The 22,085-nt window shown below is 37.5% G+C and overlaps 2 protein-coding genes across 6 annotated transcripts in view; one reads left to right on the plus strand and one right to left on the minus strand.

Annotated features, from left to right (window-relative positions):
* akt3a (v-akt murine thymoma viral oncogene homolog 3a) overlaps nt 1–10,001 on the plus strand; it is a 91,554-nt gene extending 81,553 nt beyond the window's left edge. For 4 of the 5 annotated variants that reach the window (XM_079439632.1, XM_079439634.1, XM_079439633.1 and 1 more), the window contains 4 exons: nt 3,714–3,928; nt 4,095–4,182; nt 4,762–4,864; nt 6,453–10,001. In XM_079439632.1, the coding sequence (XP_079295758.1) occupies nt 3,714–3,928; nt 4,095–4,182; nt 4,762–4,864; nt 6,453–6,538 (492 nt within the window). In that variant the 3' untranslated portion in view covers nt 6,539–10,001. The remainder of the gene's footprint in view (nt 1–3,713; nt 3,929–4,094; nt 4,183–4,761; nt 4,865–6,452) is intronic. The other variant, XM_079439631.1, reaches the window with a different exon arrangement.
* Nucleotides 10,002–10,728: 727 nt separating this feature from the next.
* Nucleotides 10,729–22,085, minus strand: part of LOC306884166 (serologically defined colon cancer antigen 8 homolog) — a 46,431-nt gene continuing 35,074 nt past the window's right edge. Inside the window, exons 17-18 of the mRNA XM_079439879.1 lie at nt 12,553–12,679; nt 10,729–11,006 (exon numbers count right to left, since the gene is read on the minus strand). Coding sequence (XP_079296005.1) covers nt 10,968–11,006; nt 12,553–12,679 — 166 coding nt within the window. The 3' untranslated portion in view covers nt 10,729–10,967. The remainder of the gene's footprint in view (nt 11,007–12,552; nt 12,680–22,085) is intronic.

A 22,085-nucleotide genomic window follows, 5' to 3' on the forward strand; every position in this document is an offset into this window, starting at 1 on the left:
GTAAATGTTAGATATTTATATCAGTAATATAAATGCAGCCCGTTAAACCAGATCACAGATCATGTCTTTTAAATAGCAAAAGTAATTATCACTTTTATTTTCTTTGAACAGTAGTTTGCTGTTCAACCTTCTGTCCAACCAGAGGTGTGCACGGTGCCCAGATTGCAGTGGCTAAATCCATATTTATAGACAGGAGGGGGGCGACAGCGGGAGTGAAGGGGGGATATAGATTCCACTCGAAAAAGTACGGAAGACAATTTGGCGCAACATTTTGTTTTGCTCAGCCTGGCCGCTGTGCCAGGAGATGATTTGAGTGTTGGTTATTTTTCACAAGAGTATGTGATTGCACAAAAAAGTACATGCTAAACAGAGGCAGATGGTGGCAGATGGGGAAGGTTGGAAGAAGGTGGCTGGGAAACCTGGAAATCTATACTGCCGTACTGGTGTAAAAATAACAGAGCACAGCCTGAGCCAAGTTCTGAAGATGCAAAGTAGAGGGGGATTAGAGAGAGAGAGAGAGAGAAAAAGAAGAAAGAGAGAGAGTGTGAAAGATATTTTGAGGAAAAAAGATTTTCTTTTAGGGTTACAGAAGTGAAATTGGAATAGTTTCGCTTAAATTTGGCCCTCACCAAATGTTTTAAGTGCTAATGAGAATGAATGAAGATACATTTACAGAAATACTTCTCTAATAACAGTTCGCTTTCACGAGCTGTATGTCATCTGTCATTGAGTTCTCATCTGTCAGATCTTTAACATTTTGTAATTGCAGCATTTCTACAGCATTTTTGCAACCAATAAAACACATTATCGCTAATTTCCAGGTGTGATTCCGAGCACATTAGCTTTTTTTAAATGAGCCTACAGGACGAGCGTTTGTGAGCGTGCAGGTATGGCTAGCGTTCGTCTTTCTGAAGGATGCGTACAGGTGCTTAGCAGCAGGTAAGCATGCATACGGCGATCCGTGCGTGTTTACAGTATGCGCTCATATATTTGTATGCACTTTGCACACCCCTATCTGTGTGCATGTGCGCAAGCGTCCTCGTGTAGCCCGGCCAAAGTGGGATAAGCTTGTGGAGGCTGTCTGTTCCACTGCCCTGCTGGGGAACTGGGCTGGTGGAGCCACAGGCTCTCTGTCCCATCCCTCCTTGGCCGGCCTTGCCAAGGGCCCAGTCCTGGGAGCAGCAGCCCTGCCACATGGCTGTCCGAGCAGGGGCCTGTTCCTCCCCTGCGGCCGCTCCTCCTCGCCTGTGGCTCTGGAACAGGGAGACCCCAACTGGCTCTGTGTGCATTAATCGCATCCCCGCCTGCAGCCGAGCTGCTCACGTACACTCCCAGGACAAACAGCACAATCCGCCCATACGTGCCGCGCACACACATGAACAGTGTCCTCGTCCTCGCTTGCGCTCCTGTTTGCTTCCAGAACACACAGTCCTGTCCAGTCCTGGACTTAGACTTGCAAAAACACACATTCTGTCCATGTAATTTAAACAAACTTTAACCCTCACTTATTATTTAGCTGTGGCAAAATCACTGTAACGCACATGAACTTCTGCAATGGAAATGATAAAGGATACATTCAGTTTATTTTTAAGAAAAAATAGTGTTTAGCGATTCGTTTTAGAAGACACTTCATGCATGTGAACTTCACTGTATGAAGCAGCTGCAACAGAAATATGGTCAAAGATAACCATGTTCAGTAAATAATGCAATTAATTATTAGTTATAATTACAATAAATAAGTAATATAGTTCAAATAAACAATGCAAAAAGTACAGTTCAGCATATTTGATATGACATTTATAGATTCTCTCAAATAACATACCAACCGTTTAAAAGTTTGGTGCTGCTATGTTAATGTTTTTAAAAGAAGTCTCTTAAGCTCTTCAAGGCTGCATTTATTTGATAAAAATAGAGTAAAAACAGTTGGTCACACTTTATTTTAAGGTCCAATTCTCGCTATTAACAAACCATTAACTATGACTTTTGCCTCAATAAACTCTTAATTTGCTGCTTATTAATAGTAAGGTAGTTGTTAAGTTTAGGTATTGGGATTAGGGATGTAGAATAAGTGCTTTATAAGTACTAATAAAAAGCAAATGTTAATAATCGGCATGCTAATAAGCAATTGGTCCCCTATACTAAAGTGTTACCAAAGAGTAATATTGTGAAATAATATTACAATTTAAAAGGACTGTTTTCTATTTGAATATATTTTTAATTTATTCCTGAATTTTCAGCAGCCATTACTTCAGTCTTCAGTGTCACACGATCCTTCAGAAATCATTCTATGCTGATTTGGTACTTTTTTATTATCAATGTTGATGCTTATTGTTTGATTTTTATGGAAACTGTGATTCTGGGATTCTTTGATAAATAGAAAGGTAAAAACAGCTTTTATTTGAAACAGATGTATTTTTTAACCTTATAAATGTCCTTATACAGTCTCTTATTGTTAATTGAATGTGTCCTTATAGATTTCAAACTTTTGAATGTTAAGTGTAGTTCAAAGCACATAATGTACCATTCAGAAGATTTGCTCTGACATTTATAAGTGAGTAGTCATATACACCCATCTCACTGTATGGAGGTTGTTAGCCCTGCGTTCATACATGGACGTTCACATTGTGCTCCCTAATCAGACGGAGTAATGAATGCTGCTGTTGACTCATGCAGCTCTGCCTGTTTTTAAAGATCAGAGAGGAGACATCATTATAACACCACTCTGAGCATATGCTTAACTGGCTGTATGCCAGCCAGCCTTGTCATTAGTCAGACGTATTAATCACAATTCTCCGCTCTGAAGAGCTCCTCTACATCGCACGCTAACTCTAGCCGCCTTGTTTCCGCCACATAGACTTATAAGAGCTACCGGTAAGGTGTGTATGAGCATCCTCGGTAATTGGGGCCCGGGACGCTTGCCCAAAAGCATAGCTTTGATCCAACGATATCAGGCTTTTAGGATTGTGCTTCCAGGTTCCAACTGTATCCTGTGCTGGATCTTTGACCTGCTGCTCCGGTGCAAAATGAATGCTTAGACGCTTTTATCAGCCTAGCACTGATGGGCTGAAGAGACCGAGCTGGCTCACACTGACATGGGTTTGGTGATGAGAAGCACTACAATAAGAGTGTGTGAAGTGCTGCCATTATCAGCCACTGATATTCATATATTAGCACTGATGTTCCTGACTGCCATTCATTTAGGAACTCTTAGCTGTGATGACTCTTATGGAGATGAAATTGATTTAGTGTTATGTTACACATGAGCAGCTTATTCTGAAGTATATTTGCCAAGCTCTTCATAGGATTGCACATCATTCGGAATTGAATCGAGAATGCCTTTAAAACTACAATTCAGTTCCTGAATTTGAAGTGAGGTAGCAAACAGGATTCTTTTTTTTTTTTAAATGTATATATTTATTTATTTATTTTAATTAAAGGAACTAGAATGACTAATTTTTAACTAGAAAAGAGGCATTTGTGAAGACAAACTCTGATGTTTTGAGGTTTGCTCTGATGTCTGAAGGTTTATAGGCCTTACGAATGGATAGAAAGACAAACAGTTGGATGGATGGCTGGATAGATGGTTAGATTAATGGATGTATGGATATGGATAAATGGATTTTAATAAAATTGCAAGGCATTGAATATCTCTTTCTGTTATCAAAATTCCAATTCAGCTTCCTGTGGAGTGTGTAATGTGTGTTTGTTCTCAGGTACTGGAGGACAATGATTACGGCCGTGCAGTGGACTGGTGGGGTCTCGGTGTGGTCATGTATGAGATGATGTGTGGCCGACTGCCTTTCTACAATCAGGACCATGAGAAGCTCTTTGAACTCATCCTAATGGAGGACATCAAGTTCCCCAGGACCCTCTCTGCTGATGCCAAGTCCCTACTGTCAGGCCTGCTCATCAAAGATCCCAATAAGAGGTCAGTCATCACAATAATGATCTGTATGGTCAATGTTCTTAATACATTTCAACTGGTCTTTCTTTATTTCACTTCTAAATACTAAATACAGCAACAGGAACTAACTGTTATAAGATCATATGTGACTACAGTAAATACATGTCGCTTCCTTTTGTTTTCCTGTCAGACTTGGTGGAGGTCCGGATGATGCTAAAGAAATTATGCGACATAGTTTCTTTGCTGGAATTGACTGGCAGGATGTCTATGATAAAAAGGTAATTCAGAGTTTATGCTGTCCTGCCTTCCACTTGTGTTGACCTCTGCTGCGTTTCCCAAAAGCCTAAGTAGATTGTAGATCCATTGATATTAAAGTCCATCTCTACATCAGAGTTAAAACAAAATGTCTTTAAAAACTGACTTTTTTTCTTGTAATCGTGACATAATGTTTCACAACTGCATCTTTATATGCCATAATTTGATTTTCCAGGTCAGAAACAGGATTTCATCGATAATAACAGTGGTCTTTAACTTTATTTTTATTTAAAAAATTTTAAAAGTGCCATTCACTTCTGTTTTTACTGAGGAAAAAACCTTTAATTAAAATTTGAGTAAAACTTTAAAAGTGCAGACAACCAAAATACTTTGATACATGTTAAGACAGAGGTTATGTGTGACACGATGCACTAATAGGTCACTGTCACTTGAAAAGCCTTCACAAATAGCACAATGGTTGGCAGAGGAGGTGCGGTTCAAAGGCGTTAGATTGAGCCCTCCAGCTCACCATACTATATGCAGTGTCAGATCTGCACAAACAGGTGTTCTGTGTTTTCCATCCCCCTCTTTTCCTTCCTCAGCTGATACCTCCCTTCAAGCCTCAGGTGTCGTCAGAGACAGATACCAGATATTTCGATGAAGAGTTCACAGCTCAGACAATTACAATAACCCCTCCTGAAAAATGTGAGTTTGTCTGTTTGTTGTTTATCTCTGCATACATTGACAATTCTGTAATGACACAAAAGTGTTTTCAAGAAAACATGCATGATGTTGTGCTGACTTAATTATCTTCTCAGTCATAAGGCGTATGCTTGCACAAATCTCGATCACCTGAAAACTATGGGTGTTACTTTTTTGTTCACACAATTATTAAGAAGGTTTATGAAGAAGTTGCCTGGTTATATCCATGAATTGTTCTTGAAGTGTCATTTGATTTTCATCTCGCATACATAGACCCAGACAGAATCTATATTGACTAATATAAATTTTAGGATGTTAAAATGTTTCAGTTACTGTACTCTTATACAAGTAGCAGAATGCATTTTCATAGTAACCAAAATCATTTTTTAAAGTTATACAATTTTATCAATGTCTGAGATTTTATAATCTGCAATATTTTATAGTTCCATATATATATATATATATATATATATATATATATATATATATATATATATCTCACATATTACAGTTCCACAAAAATATTAAGCAGCCCAATTATTTCAACATTAATAATAATAATAAGGAATCATTATGATTTCTGAAGGATCATGTGACACTGAAGGCTGTAGTAATGATGCTGAAAATTCAGCTTTGCATCTCAGGAATAAATTACATTTAAAGTAGAAAACAGTTATTATAAATTGTAATAATATTTCACATTATTACAAATTGTCCTGTATTTGTAATCAAATAATTGCAGGCTTAAGAGACCTTCAGATAACATAAATAATCTTACTGACCCCAGACGTATTAACGGTAGTGCATACTATACACTTTTGTTGTACAAAGTCATTTAAAACCAACATGAATAATAAATACAGTTCTACATATTTCTACATATGTTTTTTTTCAATCCCTACCTAGAAGATTAGCAACAGTGTTGAATTTCTCACAGTTGTACACTGCGTGACTGTGGACCAAAGACTCAAATCTTAAAAAAATAAATAAAACCCTTACAAGCCTTTCTATCTGAGCCCTGTCGTTTTCAGAAATCTCCTTTGGGCAGAAGAGCAGATTTCTTTAGATTTTTTTTAACTGACTTGAGGTGATTGTAATAGAGGTAAACTTCTTTTTCCACCAGCGACCTTGTCTGTGCACACATTTATTAAATGATATGCTAATGTAAAATATCTGAATGCTAAATTAAACCGGTTTGGTGAGTGTGAGGTGAAACAAGGCAGTAATATTTTCAATATCAATGCCAAAGCTTATAGAAGGTCTCGTCGATATTTAGGATGTGTGGGACCAATTAAATCTGGTCTTCATAGCCCTTTTAATAAAAGTAACAACCTTGTTTTCGCCTGCAAACTGTTAAGTCTTCTGCAGACTACATATTCAACAGCTTGTTTCCTGTAAGTGTGTGGGTGCCAGTTTTTTGGCATGTTGCAGGCTTTTTTGTGACCCGATGGGAAGTGTAAAAGTGGCTCAGATAAAGTTTTCTTCACGGCTAACTGCAGAAAACATTTTATTTGCATGAGCCTGGTTGAAACTGACTGGTAATGTCAGTCTAGCTGCTCCTGACCGATTGCTCCTGTGCTCCTCTCCTCAGTTGATGAAGATGGGATGGACTGCATGGACAACGAGCGACGGCCACACTTCCCCCAGTTCTCCTACTCTGCCAGCGGGAGAGAGTGAGCGCCACGCAGCCGACACTGCCTCATCCTCATCAAGGTTACCACTGGAACAAATTAGGTCTTCAGCTTCTAACAGCCCCGGCCCATTTGACCCTTCATCGTCCATCTTGGTTCTTACATTTATTTAGCTAGACCAAGGGAAACTCCTGATTTAGGGTGATGGGAATTTGCACGTCTGGTCGGACCGAGGTCCAGCCCGCTCAAACGTCCTCACAGCTCCAGCCCAAAGGCTGTGTCTTTGTCTTTATTTTGTTTCTCTCTTTGATTTGAGATGTTGCTCCACATTCCTTATTCAGTGGGAACTAGTATCAAGGACACATCCATTAGTTCAGATAAATACATATAACTGCATGGCTAGAGATTCACATGGGTTTTGCGATTCCGGGTACATGTAATATAACGATTCCAAACCGCTCCAGTCTCAGCTGCTTCTGTTGTTACTGTTTTTAAGGTTCACCTTCTGTCAAAACTGCCATAAACGGTTTACTCAGGCTTCACAGAGGACGTCTGTGTTCAGGACTAGCTTTACCCCTCATCGATCCACAACTCAGTATTCCTCCGTACAAAGCCCTGTGAACCTGAGCTATGCAGCGCTAAACTCTCACTAAAACTACTCGTTAGAAATGCTCTCTCAAATGTATTCACCGAAGGCTTTATTTCTTACATATCGTTCCCAGGGAAAAATGGCACGTTTGACTGATGTGGAGTGTTTTATGCAGCGATACACAACTGTGATGTACAGTTGACGATCAGATTAAATTCCCCCCAAAGCCCACTGTTTTTGAACAGCTGTGAGAAAGCCTTTCCACTAAACGCTCAACAGTTCAATCATAGTGTAACAACAAAAAGCCAGCATTAATTGAAAGAATGACAGGAAGCACTATTTTTATTTTATAAGAAAAAAATGTGATTGAGAAAATGTATTTAAATTTTTTTTTATTTGTTTGTCCTTGCGTTTATTTGAGTCTCTTTTTTTGAATGAAATAAATGCACCTAAAAAGGCTTACGAATGTAGATGGGTCACTGCAAAGGCCTTCGTTTGTTTTTATTTTATTTTCCCTGAACCGTTTTCTTATTACGCCAGTGTAGTGTTCTCTTTTTTTCTTCCCCAAAGGAAATTGACTCTCCTCCTCGACATTGAGTGATGTTGAAATGTGTTGCTTGTCTTTCCACCAATGAAAGGGCTGTAAAAGACCATACTGATTCATTCAGGTGGGTCACTGTATGTTAAAGTTTGTAACAGAGCAGGACATGCACCCCATTGTGCTTTGCTTTACCTTTTAATGTGCATTTAAATAAGATGCAGCACATTCTCATTGTTGTTTCGAGGCAGGACTGTGAACATTAACCAATCATTTTGCTTGAATGCAGATATAAGTTAAATGCTATTTTCAAACACTTTTGAGTGCTATTGTGCTTCGCTACATCTAATATCATATTCACTTTCCTTCCTAAAATACGCCAATCAGATAATAGCGTAAAAATCCTTCGCTGAACATCGAAATACTAGGATGTCTATATGAATTATGAGCAAAAATGTTTCTGGTGGTTACAGTCTGAGGATTTACTTGGATGAAGCTTGATGAGATAGTTGAGAAAAACTGGTGAGTTGAAATGGACAGTGTTTTTTAAAATGGGATCAAAGGGAAATGTCTGGATTATTGAGTAGTAATTTGATATGCAGTACATTTCCTGAAAGTGTTTGGCAATAAAACCTGCTGTGTGTCTGTGGTGTTTGTTTTCTGAGTGTAAAGATGGCTCTTGTGCATGTTGTTGTTGCGTTCAGCGTGTCAGTTTAATTTGGGCAGGAATGGCAAAATCTTTCATTTGTATTTGCCTTGGCACTTTTTGAGGAAATTTGTCCGAGTGCAGCCCCGAGGTATGAGGTTGGGGTGAGAACATGGACATTAGTGAAGAGGGAAGTGATATATGAGGAAGGAGTGAGTCTGGATGGTGTGTATATGAAATGGGGCGTACTGTAGAACAAGGTCTGTTAGATTGGGACGTCTGAACTGGGATTTCTTGCATGTTTGTTGAAGACTGACATGGATTTGATGACGGCTGGTTAAGGATGATTCAGAAAGTTTCTGTCCACCTCCCTCACGCCAAACTGAGCTTTCCGCCAAAATGCCTGCGTTGATTGTGAGCATTGTGAATTGTCCAATGGTGTAATGTGAGATGCTGTAGCATGGTACTGTTGCTCTATTGCCAGATTTGATTTCTGTCGAGCTTGAAGATGTTCTTGCGTTCAAACTGTGATGTCCAACCAATAATGTTTTCTGACAGCACAGTGGTGGTACTGCAGGAAGATTCGCTGTTTGTGTCATTCTCTGTCTTCCAACTTGCACGTTTTCTTTTAGATCATTCCTCATCTTTTTCTCCATTCCTTGTTTTATTTATTGTTTTTGAGAGAAAGAACTACCTGATTTAATTTAATGGGCTTACACTGCTGACTGTTTAGTTTTTTTGGTGTTCGATTCTGTTTGTTTTATTACTTTTTTTATTTATCAGTGAATAACTTGAATATTTTTCAACTATTTGTGTCTTGTTTTACATTTTCTGGTTAGGTAACATTTACAATTTCAATTTATATTGAATAGGGAGATGGAAGCACTTAATGTATTTTTTTGCTCCTTTGTTTTTGCTTTTTCAATTCAGATTTGTGATTGTACGGATTGTACTTTGTAGGATTATTCAATCATACTGTGACGCTGTTCATCCATTTCATTAACTTTAATATGCACTTGTGAGGGACCAAAGGGTTTTCCTCAAGACGTGGAGAGGCAGAGAATGGTGATGTTCATCGGGGCGCTACCTTGCATGTGATTTATTTAAACAGCAGAAAGGCCTTTGGCCAAATCAATTATACACTTTTGTAACTCCATATTTTAACACTTGGCTTTGTATCTGCCTGTAGTAGCACTTTCATACACATTGCTCTTTTTATATAGCTCAGCATAAGAAAAAAAGGGTCCCTGCTTTGAAAAAAAAAAAAGAAAAGAATATAAGAGAGGGAAAAAAAAAAAACTTGAAAGCACAGATTCGCCCCTCATGCTACTTTACTTTCCTGAGTGATTGTGCTCTGTAATATGTAATGTGTGGATGCGGATAGACCTGAAATGCTGCCAGGAGATACAAGCTTTGCCTGGTGACACAGACAGACTAACATTTCCCAAGATTCCCTAATGCTCTAGTGTTGTAGAAAAGTCGAGCTGTACTGTTGTCATCACTTCAGAGGACAATAAAAACACACGTAAGCCCAACCTAAAGTCATTATTCCCTGAATACTGAACTAGTGTGAGGAAGGGACCCATGGAGACATGGGCAGCACGGGCTCCATCCCTCCTAAGCGCACATCCGTGTGCACACTGCTGCTACTGTTTGTACTGTCTACAACAGACTTTCTCTATATCGCGCTCCTGGTAGTGTATTATGAATGAGCATGAATTGTAAAGTATTTATTTAAAAACAAAAAAAGACAAATCTTAAAAAAAAAGAAAAACATTTTTTTTTTATGTCCATGTAGCTTTAGAGTTTGTGACATTTCTTGACCTTGCTAGCTCTGTCATTAGATCCATGTTAAGAACTAGTCATGTGGTTAAGAATTTTACATGGAAGGGATTAACACAGAAAAAAAAATAAAAATAAAGAACTGTATTACCATCCATCATATAAAAAAAAAAAACAAAAAAAAAATCTTTAAACTAAAAAAGTTTATTTCCTTGAATACAGAATAGGGGCCCACACGGATGCGGAAAGCTTATCTGCAAGAAACTGTTTTTGTACACTGTACATCCTAGTATTTTTACATGTAAATGTATATGATAGGGATGCACATTATTTTCCTTCTTACAGACTGCTTAAATAAAGCACTATGTCAATCTGCTTTGGCTTGAGTCGTGTCTCTGACTTGTTTGCTCCAGACAAAACATTTATGATTCATAACACACCTCAGAACCTGCTGATGGATTTACAACCTATATAGAAAAATCAACATTCAGAAATTATATCAAATATAAAATGAGGATTATTTATGTGTGTGTGTATTTATATATATATATATATATATATATATATATATATATATAAAAAATTATAAATAATCATTTTATATTTTATAATTTAATAAAAAAAATAGTTTTTTATGACGGGGATATAAATAGAGAGAGAGATAATTTTTTTTTTTTTTTTAATTGGTATCTTTGATAAAATAAATACAAAAGATATATAACTTATTAAAAATACAAGACATAAAAAGGAATTTTCATTCACAGCTATTAAATCATGTCCAGTTATGAAGCCATATTTCCTCATATGCTTAACTTTGACTTTTGACTCCTTATTGCATTTCATTGCGTAGTTATATGGAATGTGTCACAATGATTGGATCTCGCTTTATGACCAATCACATGACCTCATGGAGACGGCCCTCACACGGCCAGCGTGTCCATTCTCTTCTCAACATGAATCTGAGGAGAAGGTGACACACACAGGACAATAAGAAACCCAGCACCACCATGTTAACAAGTACTGCATACTACTCACTAATCATCTCAACAGAAGAAGAGGAATGAACCACATTTCTGTCTTCTGTCTCATACAATGCTTTCATTTATTTCAAACAGCCAAGCATAATTCCTAATTGGCCTTGTATAAAGAGCTGTGAGCAGGACGCGGTCTGAGCGGTCAGCATGTGGGTGTTCTGTTCTTACACAAATGCTCAGAGGGAGAGTCTGAATTACTAACTCGCTCTAATAAGAAAACAACAGCATGGTAGTATTAACAGAGCCGAAAGCGGCTGCGCTTTGCGGAGCATCACTCCATTTGCAATAATCTCCAACGAATGTCAGCATTCGGCGATTCGCTGTCTGTTGCTGACGTGCCTCTAGCAGCAATCTGGATGAGCATCTGTGGGTGCCTAGTCTAGCGTGATGTGCAGCCATGGCTACCAGCTGCTGTGCTGCTTGTGTGCTCTACTCTCTCTCTCTCTCTCTATGGATGCAGGTCACATTTTACTACAAAATCTAAAGATTCAGAAGTAATTATATTAAGCATAAATAAAATAAAACCCATTTTATCATCACTATATCTTTTTGGATTTTATTTTTTTTAATGACAATAACCACATTTTCCCCAAAAATTCTTATTACAACAATGCATCCACATATTTTACTTTATCATTAATCTGAATGGTGACTGATTAGACTGTCTTTACTGTATATATAAGGGATCAGAGGAATCAGAGGAAAAATAATTGATGCATCACAATTCTCTCTTCAATGATTCTGAGCTTTTTTTTTGCTTTTTGTTTTGAAGATATAATTCCTGACAAACTTTGATTTATCATTAATTTATAATTATTTTATAAAATAAAGTAATTGAAAAAAAAAAACTAAAATTGATATTCAAAGTCAGTTAACAAGATTTAATAAGAAAAAAAAACGTAAATCAAGAATCTTTTTTTTGGAGCTTTGAATTGGATTGTGATTCCCAGAATTGGAATCAGATTGGATCGAGAGGTGCCTAGAGAGATATATATATTTTTTGTTGTTGTTGTTGCTGTTTTGTGTTTGGTTTCTCTTTTTCTCAATTCTCTTCTGGTTGTAAACTATTTTTATTGCTTTCATACTATATTTTAGCTTTCATGCTGTGATTTCTGCAGTTTTCTCCATTAGCTTTAGAACAGAAAGTGGATAGATGACAAGGAATCTAAGGCAAAAGAAAGTGTTCAAGTCATAAAACGGAATAGATTTGAACCTGCATCTGTCACATGAGCTCAGCATGTCAGAAAAGTACGGCTCTGGCATAATTAAAATGAATTAAAATATATTCATAATGATTTATTTTGGAGTAATGGAAACAATTTTATTTTGCATTACAGTAATGAGACATGTTAAAGCTTCCATCCTTGATGTAGGTAAAGCACATTAAACTTTGATATACCTTCAGGCAATCATCAGGTTTGAAGTTAAAGAGCAAGCTGAGGTCTGAGTACAGTATGTAACAGAGACTGACCTGAGCTTGCAGGTTGTGCATGTCGTGAGCGAGCTGCTGGCGCTCCTGCATGAGCTGCTTCTGTCGGCTGAGGAGCTGCAGCACCTGCTGGGAACTGGCCTGACAGTGCTGGTCCAGCTGCTGCAGTCTGACAAAACACACACACACACACACACACAGACAGACAGACACACACATAGGATGTTTTGTCAAAATGACAGAATTGCTCAGACTTCAGAAAATCTGTCAATTTTGTTTGTTAAGAGTTCATTTTCACAAAGTGAACATTTAACAGATTATCATTATCTTAAAGGGACAGTGCAAAATTCTGCCATTATTTACAGTAAATTGTCATTTATTATATAAATTAAAACACAAGATGTTTTTCTTTTAAAGCATAAAAAACCCAATGTCTAGGCTTCTTTTTTCATTCATAGAAAGTAAATAGGAACTGGAGCTACTAATCATCTTAAAGGACCATAAAAGTAGATCCTGCCACTGGCTGGACAAACAGATAGTCCCGCACCACACTCACACCATTGTTTGAATCACTGTTTCTGTGTCAAACATTCAGACAGTGATGTTCTGACAATGACGTGCTCTGTATAAAAGTCCAAGATTGCGTCGTTTTCACAACTCTATAACTCAAATTGAAAGTCAATTGAAAGTCTTTTGGAAAGATTTTGTCAGCTGTTAAATGATAATGTTTCAGAAAGTCTATGCGCTTCAGTACAGGATTCTAAAAGGAATGAATGCACGAGTTGAAAACAGGCCTCCAGCTTCTCCTGTTGACTGGAGCCAGAGCCATTTTCAAGCTTTTCTTTTCTCTCTGTCTGGTGTGACAGTAGAGGTGTTTCTGCTTTTCACGATAATTGTCATTCACCTCTGATTCCTTAAATCCCATCTTATTTGGGAGTTTGAGCAGAATAGTTTGTCTGCCTGCGCTAGACAGCTTGTTCCTGTCCTCAGGCCTCAGTCAAGCGCTGTTGTTCTTTTGTCTTCCTCGCCCTCAACCTCTTTCTTTCCTTTCATTTCTCTGCTGGCCTTCCTGGTGTGAGCTGGACAGGGCTGATCACAGGGCTGTGGTGGGCATCCTGTCCCATGCTCGGGCCCTGCTGTGTAGGGAGCTGGCGCCACTGCTGCCGCCCACCTCCAGAGTCTGGCAGCGATTTGACACTGGCCCTAACCTCCTCCACACACTACTTAGCTCCAAATGTTCTTCTGTATTAGTGCACCCATCCAAATCTTTATCTACCATTTCTGCTGTTCTTCAGGTCTTTCAGAAAGTACCATTCATCTGCTGTTGTTTACCAAAACGAGAAATAAATAAGAAATAGAAGAATAAGAAAAACTTCAGAAGTGAGAGCTGCAAGAACATGTCTGTTATTTGTAAACCCGCTTAAGCTTCATAAGTGTGCCATCTGCTTTTTTGACACAGGGTTTACTTTTCTTCTCGAAATACACAAGTTTTACTGTTTGAGACAATATTAGTAAAAAACAATCACTAATATGCAGAAATACAGTCTCTAATCACTCAAAGTAAATATGTACAAATTGCGTGCAGACATACGGTATGTCTTATGAAGTTGTATACTTTGTGACTGACATCTATGACTAATGATTTCTGGAAAAAACAACAACAAAAAACAGAGAGCTTATAGATCCAAATACATGAATTTACAAATTAAATGATTAAAATCCATTGTAAAAATGAAAAATGAACACTTGCATGTAAAATGAAATTGTTATTATTATTAATTGTTATAATTATCATTATTAATTGTTAACTTAGTACAATCATCATAATAGCAACAGCAGTAATAATCCATTTTTACTTCATTTATTAAATAATTATTAATATTATGTACAAAATGATCACATTCATAGGCTATGAAACAACTGTTTGTAAACTACCTACACTACTGATCAAAACTTGGATTTTTTTGAAAAACATACTTTTATTCATGCATTAAAATGATAAAAAAAATATTTATGCTGTTACAAAAGAATTCTATTTTAAATAAATGCTGTTCTTTTGAACTTTCCATTCTTCAAATAATCTTTGTAGAATCACAGTTTAGACAAAAATATTAAGCACACCTGTTTTCAATATTGATAATAAAATAAATGTTTTTTAAAAACCAGTTCAGTATATTAGAATGATTTCGGAAGGATCATTTCACACTGAAGACTGGAATACGTCTGCTTTATCATCACAGTAAAAACAAACAAACAAAAAAAAAAACAATATTTTATTTTTGATCAATTAAATGCAGCTGTGGTGAGCATAACAGACTTCTACCAATCAATATAGTATGAGTGTTATTAAACTCACTGTAATGGTATTGTATGAGTTTAATAATACTGGAGTATTTTTCAAGCAGTCAGCAATTAAACATTGTCAGGATTAAACAAGAACTAATGGATGAATTTTCATAATTCAGCTGAATCAAATCATAAGCCTGACATAATGTCACTTATCTGTTCCAGTTCATTACAATGTTTGCTCTTTATTCTGAGAGTGTCAGTATGTTGAATGAGTAGAATCAGCTCTGTGGCCTCAGTAAAGTCTGGCAGGTAGTATAATATCAGGCATCCTGAAGCAGTTAAAGCAGGTTGTGTAATTCCCTCACCTCACACACAAGCCATCTGCAGCACCTTTGCACCTCTGGAGACAGACATGCTGCATTAACCTATTATACAATCACACCGCCCTTAACCAGCAAATGTCAAACAGCTCCCCCATATTTATCTGCTCTACAGCCACTCAGGGAAATCTCTCAAATCCATCCAATGTGCACAACCCGTGCCCTTGTTCAGGGCCGTGTTAGTTTGTGTTTGACTCCCACAAACTGTCCCAAAGAAGGAAAAAAAAAAAAAAAAAAAGGAGAGAAAACTCCTGTAGTCATCTCTGAAGCTGGACTCACAACGGGAGTCTGATTAAATTAGAAGGCTGTCCAGCAGCTAAGGCTGCAAATCCAATAACCTCCCTCCATTTACTGGCACGCAACTTAATTAGGTTTTTAATACAGCTTAGTGCATGGAGCTGGGCTGAGCTGGCCCGGCCTGGACACTGCTGCCTCTGCCCGCTGCTGAGAGAGCTGGAGAAGGGTTTTAAGGGAGAATAGAGCTTCCCCGCTGACCCTGGTGAAAGGACACCATCTGCTGGCTCCCAGGCTAACTGAAGCCAGCGCAACACACAGACGCGGCTAACCCGACAGCTGATGAGAGAAATGAGTACTCAGGTAACTGTACTAGCCATTTACATATTTACATATAACACATTAAAAAAAAAAAAAAAATTGGAGAATACTGGGCTTTACTTTTTTAAAGCAATTATTGGTAACACTTTAGTATAGGGACCAATTCTCACTATTTACTAGTTTCGTATTAGCATGCCTGTTATTAACATATTGGCTGTTTATTATTATTACTATTATTATTATAATAAAGCACATTTTCTGCATGACCATATTCTACGTCCCTAAACCAATGCCTGAACTTAAAGGAACACTCCACTTTTTTTGGAAATAGGCTCACTGTACAACTCCCCAAGAGTTAAAACAGTTGAGTTTTACCGTTTTTGAATCCATTCAGCCGATCTCCGGGTCTGGCGGTAGCACATTTAGCTTATTTTAGCATAGATCATTGAATCGTATTAGACCATTAGCATCTCCCTCAAAAATGACTAAAGAGTTTCGATAATTTTCCTATTTAAAGCTTGAGTTTTCTGTAGTTACATCGTGTACTAAGACCAACAGAAAATTAAAAGTTGCGATTTTCTAGGCTGATATGGCTAAACTAGTTATCATAACTAGTTACCTAGCTGGGGACTACTTTCAGGTGCTGCGTAATATCACTGCGCCTGCTGCACCCATGGTACAGCAGCAAATTCCCTTGATTATTACCCCGGAACGAGAGTATAGTTCCTAACCATATCAGCCTAGAAAATCGCAACTTTTCATTTTCCGTCGGTCTTAGTGCACAATGTTACCACAGAAGAGTCAAGTTTTCAATAGGAAAATTATCGAAACTCTTTAGTCATTTTTGATAACCAAATGCTAATGGTCTAATCCGCTTCAATGATCTATGCTAAGCTAAGCTAAAAGTGCTACCGCCAGACACGGAGATCGGCTGAATGGATTCAAAAACTGTAAAACTCAACTGTTTATCTCTAGGGGAGTTGTAAAATGAGCCTATTTCCAAAAAAAAATGGAGTGTTGCTTTAACAACTACCACACTAACTATTAATAAGCAGCAAATTAGGAGTTTATTGAGGCAAAAGTTGTAGTTAATGGTTTGTTAATAGCGAGAATTGGACCTTAAAATAAAGTGTGACCCAATTATTAGACATTAAACTGATTCACTGGGGGGGGAAACATTACAAACGGTATACAAGTAACACTTATAACCAGTGCTGCAATTAAAATTGTTCTAAAAATTCCAAAATATTATGAGGTTCTCAAACTGAGGACCACTGGTGGTCCATGAGGGATTTCAAGTGGTCTGTGAGCTAATTGGTTAAATAAAGGACTTAAATAGAATTAGTATAACTGAAAAATTTCAAAAACATTTCTTATGCTCACCAAGGCTGCGTTTATTTCATCAGCAATACAGTAAAAACAGCAATATTTTGAAATAATATTAAAATTTATAAAAAAAATTGAATATATTTTAAAATGTAAATTTCTGTGATGTCAGCTGAATTTTCAGCGTCAATACGCCAATCTTCAGTGTCACATGATCCTTCAGAAATCATTCTAATATGCTGATTTACAGCTCAAAAAAACATCAATGTGTCTTTAAGGATTATTGGATGAACAAAGTTCAAAAGAACGACATTTTTTTTTTTTTTATATATATATATATATATATATATATATATATATATATTTTTTAACATAAATTACCTCAATACGTCCTTGATGAATACAAGTATTACAAAATCTTTTGAATGAGGGCACTTGTGTGTTACCATTATTTTATGAAGAGCGTTTGTGTTTGTCTCACTTCAGCAACATAAGGAGCTATCTAGTTCATTCCAATGAAATAACAAAAACCAAAACAACAGTCTAGTTATGGATTGGCAGCTCAAGGCAGGATTGGTTAAAGAACGACATTGAATTAGACCCTCAAATGAAATAATAGGCCATTTCTGCTTTACTCCACTACTCTTTACTTTGCTTCAACTTAGCTCTACATGTGAATCTAAATTCATTGCTGTAGTATGCTTCAGATGCCTTGGATTCTAAAACAAAAAAGCTTTACTCACAATGGACATTTTGTGAGTAAAATAATTATAATAATAAAAATACATATTTTTTTGGTTGAAAAACTGAATTATCTGCAGGAGATGCAGCGCTCTGTGAGTTAGTATAATAAACAGTGCGAGAGCGCGAGTGGCCTGCAGTGCTGCCACCTGTACAGCCAGTCTTGATGCTGATGGACTGGACTGAAGTTCCTCCGCTCATGTGGCCTGCTGTGGCCTCAGGGTATGTGATTTTTATGAGCGATGTTCAGTGCTTGGCATCTGTTTAGCGTTGGCCAAATGAATTGGCAAGAAGTAGAGAATACACTTTCAGCTCTTGCGAATACACAAAACAAATCACCCAAAAACACCCCAAAAAACAGCTGACATACAGACTTGAAAAAATATGGTGTAGCAATCAAAATAAAATTTAAAAAGTATAAATTTACATTAAATGAATGTAACAAATCATTTTAGACTAAATTATTTAGATTTCACGTGAGAAATAAACATGAAATACTACACAAATAAAACCATTTATCTTTTTTAGGATAGTCTAATGAGAACAAGGCTCACAAAAACAGCAACAATAGCAGTTACTTAGTACAGCATATCAGAACAAATGAGGCAGGTTTAGTTCCTTCAACGCACAAACAAACCAATAGAAAAAGATCTCAACAAATGGAACAACAAATCACTAAATCCGGTGAATTTACGGGGCTCCCATCAGCAGCATGCTGCGGATAGTGGCGGGAACGGGTACGCGAGGCTTGGAGGAAGGATAAGCGGTATAGAATATATGCAATCCGTCTTGGCTTGCCTAGTTAAAACAGGCCTGGCAGCGGCAGCTAGGACACAGTCCCTCACTCCTCTGCCAGGGCCAGACACAGCTCGACTGACCGCAGGCCTTAACCTGTTAGACTAGCCAATCTATTGATGCACATGATCTCGGTTTCATCTGTGATCTGAGTTTACACCACACGTAGATATGGCTTTGTCCATACAAACATCACACAATGTTATTGACGTCAGTAAAAAGTTTCGATCTACTAGGCTACATGCTACAACAACAATCTGCTCTTAAGTGATGCACACATTTACATTAGGCTATACAACATATGTGATGTCAGGTCTCTATAAAGTTTGTTACCACTATCAGCTTTTACTGCAAACTGAGCCTGTGAAAATGAGTGAGCACTATTTGATGTTATAAATGAGGTCTTAGCGCTGGATAGGGAGCGCTTGGATGCACCACGTAGCGTTTTACAGTTTGCATGCCTTGGGATGTGCCCAGTACCCGCGTAAGCAGGAGCAGTAGAGCCACTGCACCACAAGGCTCTGTCAGCAGGCCACAGAGCTGTTGCCCCCGGCAGTGTGGGCCAGCTGGCCCACGAAGGGTAGAGGAAAGAGGGAAATTAGGGTGGAGAGGCTCCTTGCTGCCCCCTAGCTGCATAGTGAAGAGTGGGAGCCACCTGGCATCAGTTTCAGTTTTTAACCGAGCAATCACTTACTGATAATCAACGAATCCTTAATCAGTGAGCCCAGAAAGTTATGCATGTTTCTGAAAATTCAAAAACACTAAGAAAGCACCATAAAAAGGTATTCTGTATTTAATTTTTTGTATTGATTTTTCAGTTTTCTATTCTGAATTTTGAAATATTCTTAGTGAATAATGCATAGTTTTTTTGATGTTTTTACAGTTGAAGAATGTCTGTACACTTATCAGAAACTGTCAGAACATATGTTTTTCTACTATTTTTTTTTTCTTACAGTGAATCACGCTAGGATTAGTTTGAAGTTATTACTGTATACTATCAATCAAAAGTTTGGGGGCTTTTGTTCAGCATTCATTGATCAAAAATTCACAGTAAAATTCCATTTCAAATAAATGCAGTTTTTTTTTACTTTTAATCACAGATTCCTGAAAAAAAATAATCAGCTAAATATTAATCAGCACAACTGTATTTAATATTCCTTATAAGAAGAAATGTTTCTGGAGCATCAAATCAGCATATTGAAAATGATTTCTTAAGGATCATGTAACATTAAAGCCTGGAGTAAAAATGAGCTTTGCTGAAGTGGTGATTACCATCGTAATTCTTGCAAACGTACATTTTCTTGTTCAGGTTTTTTATACACTTCAGCTGCTTTGACATCTTTCTCTCTTCTGACTGCTGTAATCCATCTCTCTCAAATGGGAAAGCAAAAATAATGTTTCCTATAGTCTCCCGTGTACCTTCAAGTTGACCCTGCTAAATTTCCAAACAGAAATATGAACAGGGTCTATAGCACAGTTCTCCTCAACAAGCAGCACCATTTGGGACATCATTCGTGTCTGTAGCATCGAGATTTGCATTACATGTTGGAAGTTTATTATTTAGGTTAGAGGTTTTGAAAAAAAAACAAAAAAAAAAACAGTTTAGAATATACAGCACCACAACATAAAACATAAACAGATAATGATAGATATAATCTAGTCCACATAAAGTATAGCAATCATTGGCCTATTGTCTGCCAGAAAAGCTCAGATTTAATAGTTGTAGTAATAAGTCATGCCACTTGAAGCACAATTATTATAAACAAGACTCTCGTTTGATTTGAAGAAGAGAAGTCCAAATAACTCTGACCTCTTTTCAAAAGCTTTTGTTCCAAGCAGACTGGTAGAAAAAAACACTAAAAGGTACATCTGACCCAGAAAAGACAGCGATCAGCATGCGAATGCTAAAGAAACAGTGACAAGCATCATCCACATCACGCATGCCATCTCCTTCACTTCTTGCCAACTTCATTTGCAAGTGAAAAGTTTACTAAGCTTTCTTGCTTTCGGGAAAAGTGGCATAGCTTTTTTTTTCTCACACACACAGTACTAAATGCACGTTTGTGTGTGTAAGTGAAGGATGGGGTGTGTAGCGGGGGTGGGTGGCAGGGAACCAGATGAAGCAGCCCTCGCCCGAGGCCCAGCCGTCTCCCCGGCAGCAGCGCGGCTGTTCTCGGCCTCGGCGCACATTTGTTCCATTGCACCATCTCCTCCAGCCTTATCAGGAGCGCTCCAGCTACCGCTACACATGGCTCTCCATCCACGCTCCCCTCCGCGCACATCCACACGCCGCTACCATCTTTCTTTATGCCGCCATATGGCTGACAGAAGCCTGTAGATTTAGGCACACATCTGCGTATACGCTACAACACTCCTTTAAGGAACAGGAGCGTGTTTGCTTCTGTGTGTGTTGGTGAGAGGGAGTGATAATTGGTAAAGACGTTCATTGGCAGATGTGTGTTTGTGGGGCTGAGCAGACAGGAGAGAACGTTTGAGGAGCTTGTGTGAGCGGGGACTCCGAGCAGGTGAAATTTTGGACAAATAATCAGATATCAAGCTGTGTTTTGTTTCTATACAGCCTAAAATGATTCTCTATTAGGGTAGCTGACAAACATTTTTATTCAACATTGAGACTTTGATTTAAATGTACAAGTGGATATTTTAGATGCCTTCAAATAACTTTATCTTCACTCATTCCTATATGTGGTTCTGCAGTGACATACATTTTAAAAAGCACAAAAGCATGTCTCTTAAGTAATACAAGGGGCGTAAGAGCAGCATGCATAATTATAAAAGAATTAGCAAAATGCTCATTTAGACGGAGTATAACATGCCACACTGCAGAACATGTAATTTTCCTAAAAAGCTTTTCATGTTAAATACCTATTAATGCTTTCTGAAATTCTTTTTGACAGGTTATGAATTATATTATGCTTTTTGTATTCGGTCTTCCCACAATGAAATTCACAATGAATTTTGTAAGACTTTTCCAAAAGCTTTCCAGTAATTTGTGAACAAAGGATAAAGATTTTAAAACTATTTTGATTGACTAATTCAGTAATGAATCATTCTGACTGATTTGTGAGCCAGTCTGATTGATTCATTGAAAAGAATCGAAATATTGATTCGCTAACATACTAGACATCAACATGTTTTACTCTATAAGAGCATATTCTGGTTTATGTTTTTTGTCTCAGCATAACTAGAAAAATGTGTATCCTGTATCCATTATAGAATTGTTCATTATTTCCAAGCTCAGAAATCAAAGAAAAAAAAATCCTGCTATTTATAAGTTTTCCCATGTACAGGGGAAAGCTGCATATTTTTAAATTTTACATCATTTTTGTCACCCCCAAATGCATCAGCTTTCAAAGAACAGACAGATACAAAGTAATGAGAAATTGCAATACAAAGAAATCGTAATACATGTTGCAGTCTATATGAATAATAATAACATTAATACTATATTTAATACCCAAGACATACCAG

This window comes from Barbus barbus (assembly GCF_936440315.1).
Source record: "Barbus barbus genome assembly, chromosome: 18".
Lineage (NCBI taxonomy): Eukaryota > Metazoa > Chordata > Actinopteri > Cypriniformes > Cyprinidae > Barbus > Barbus barbus.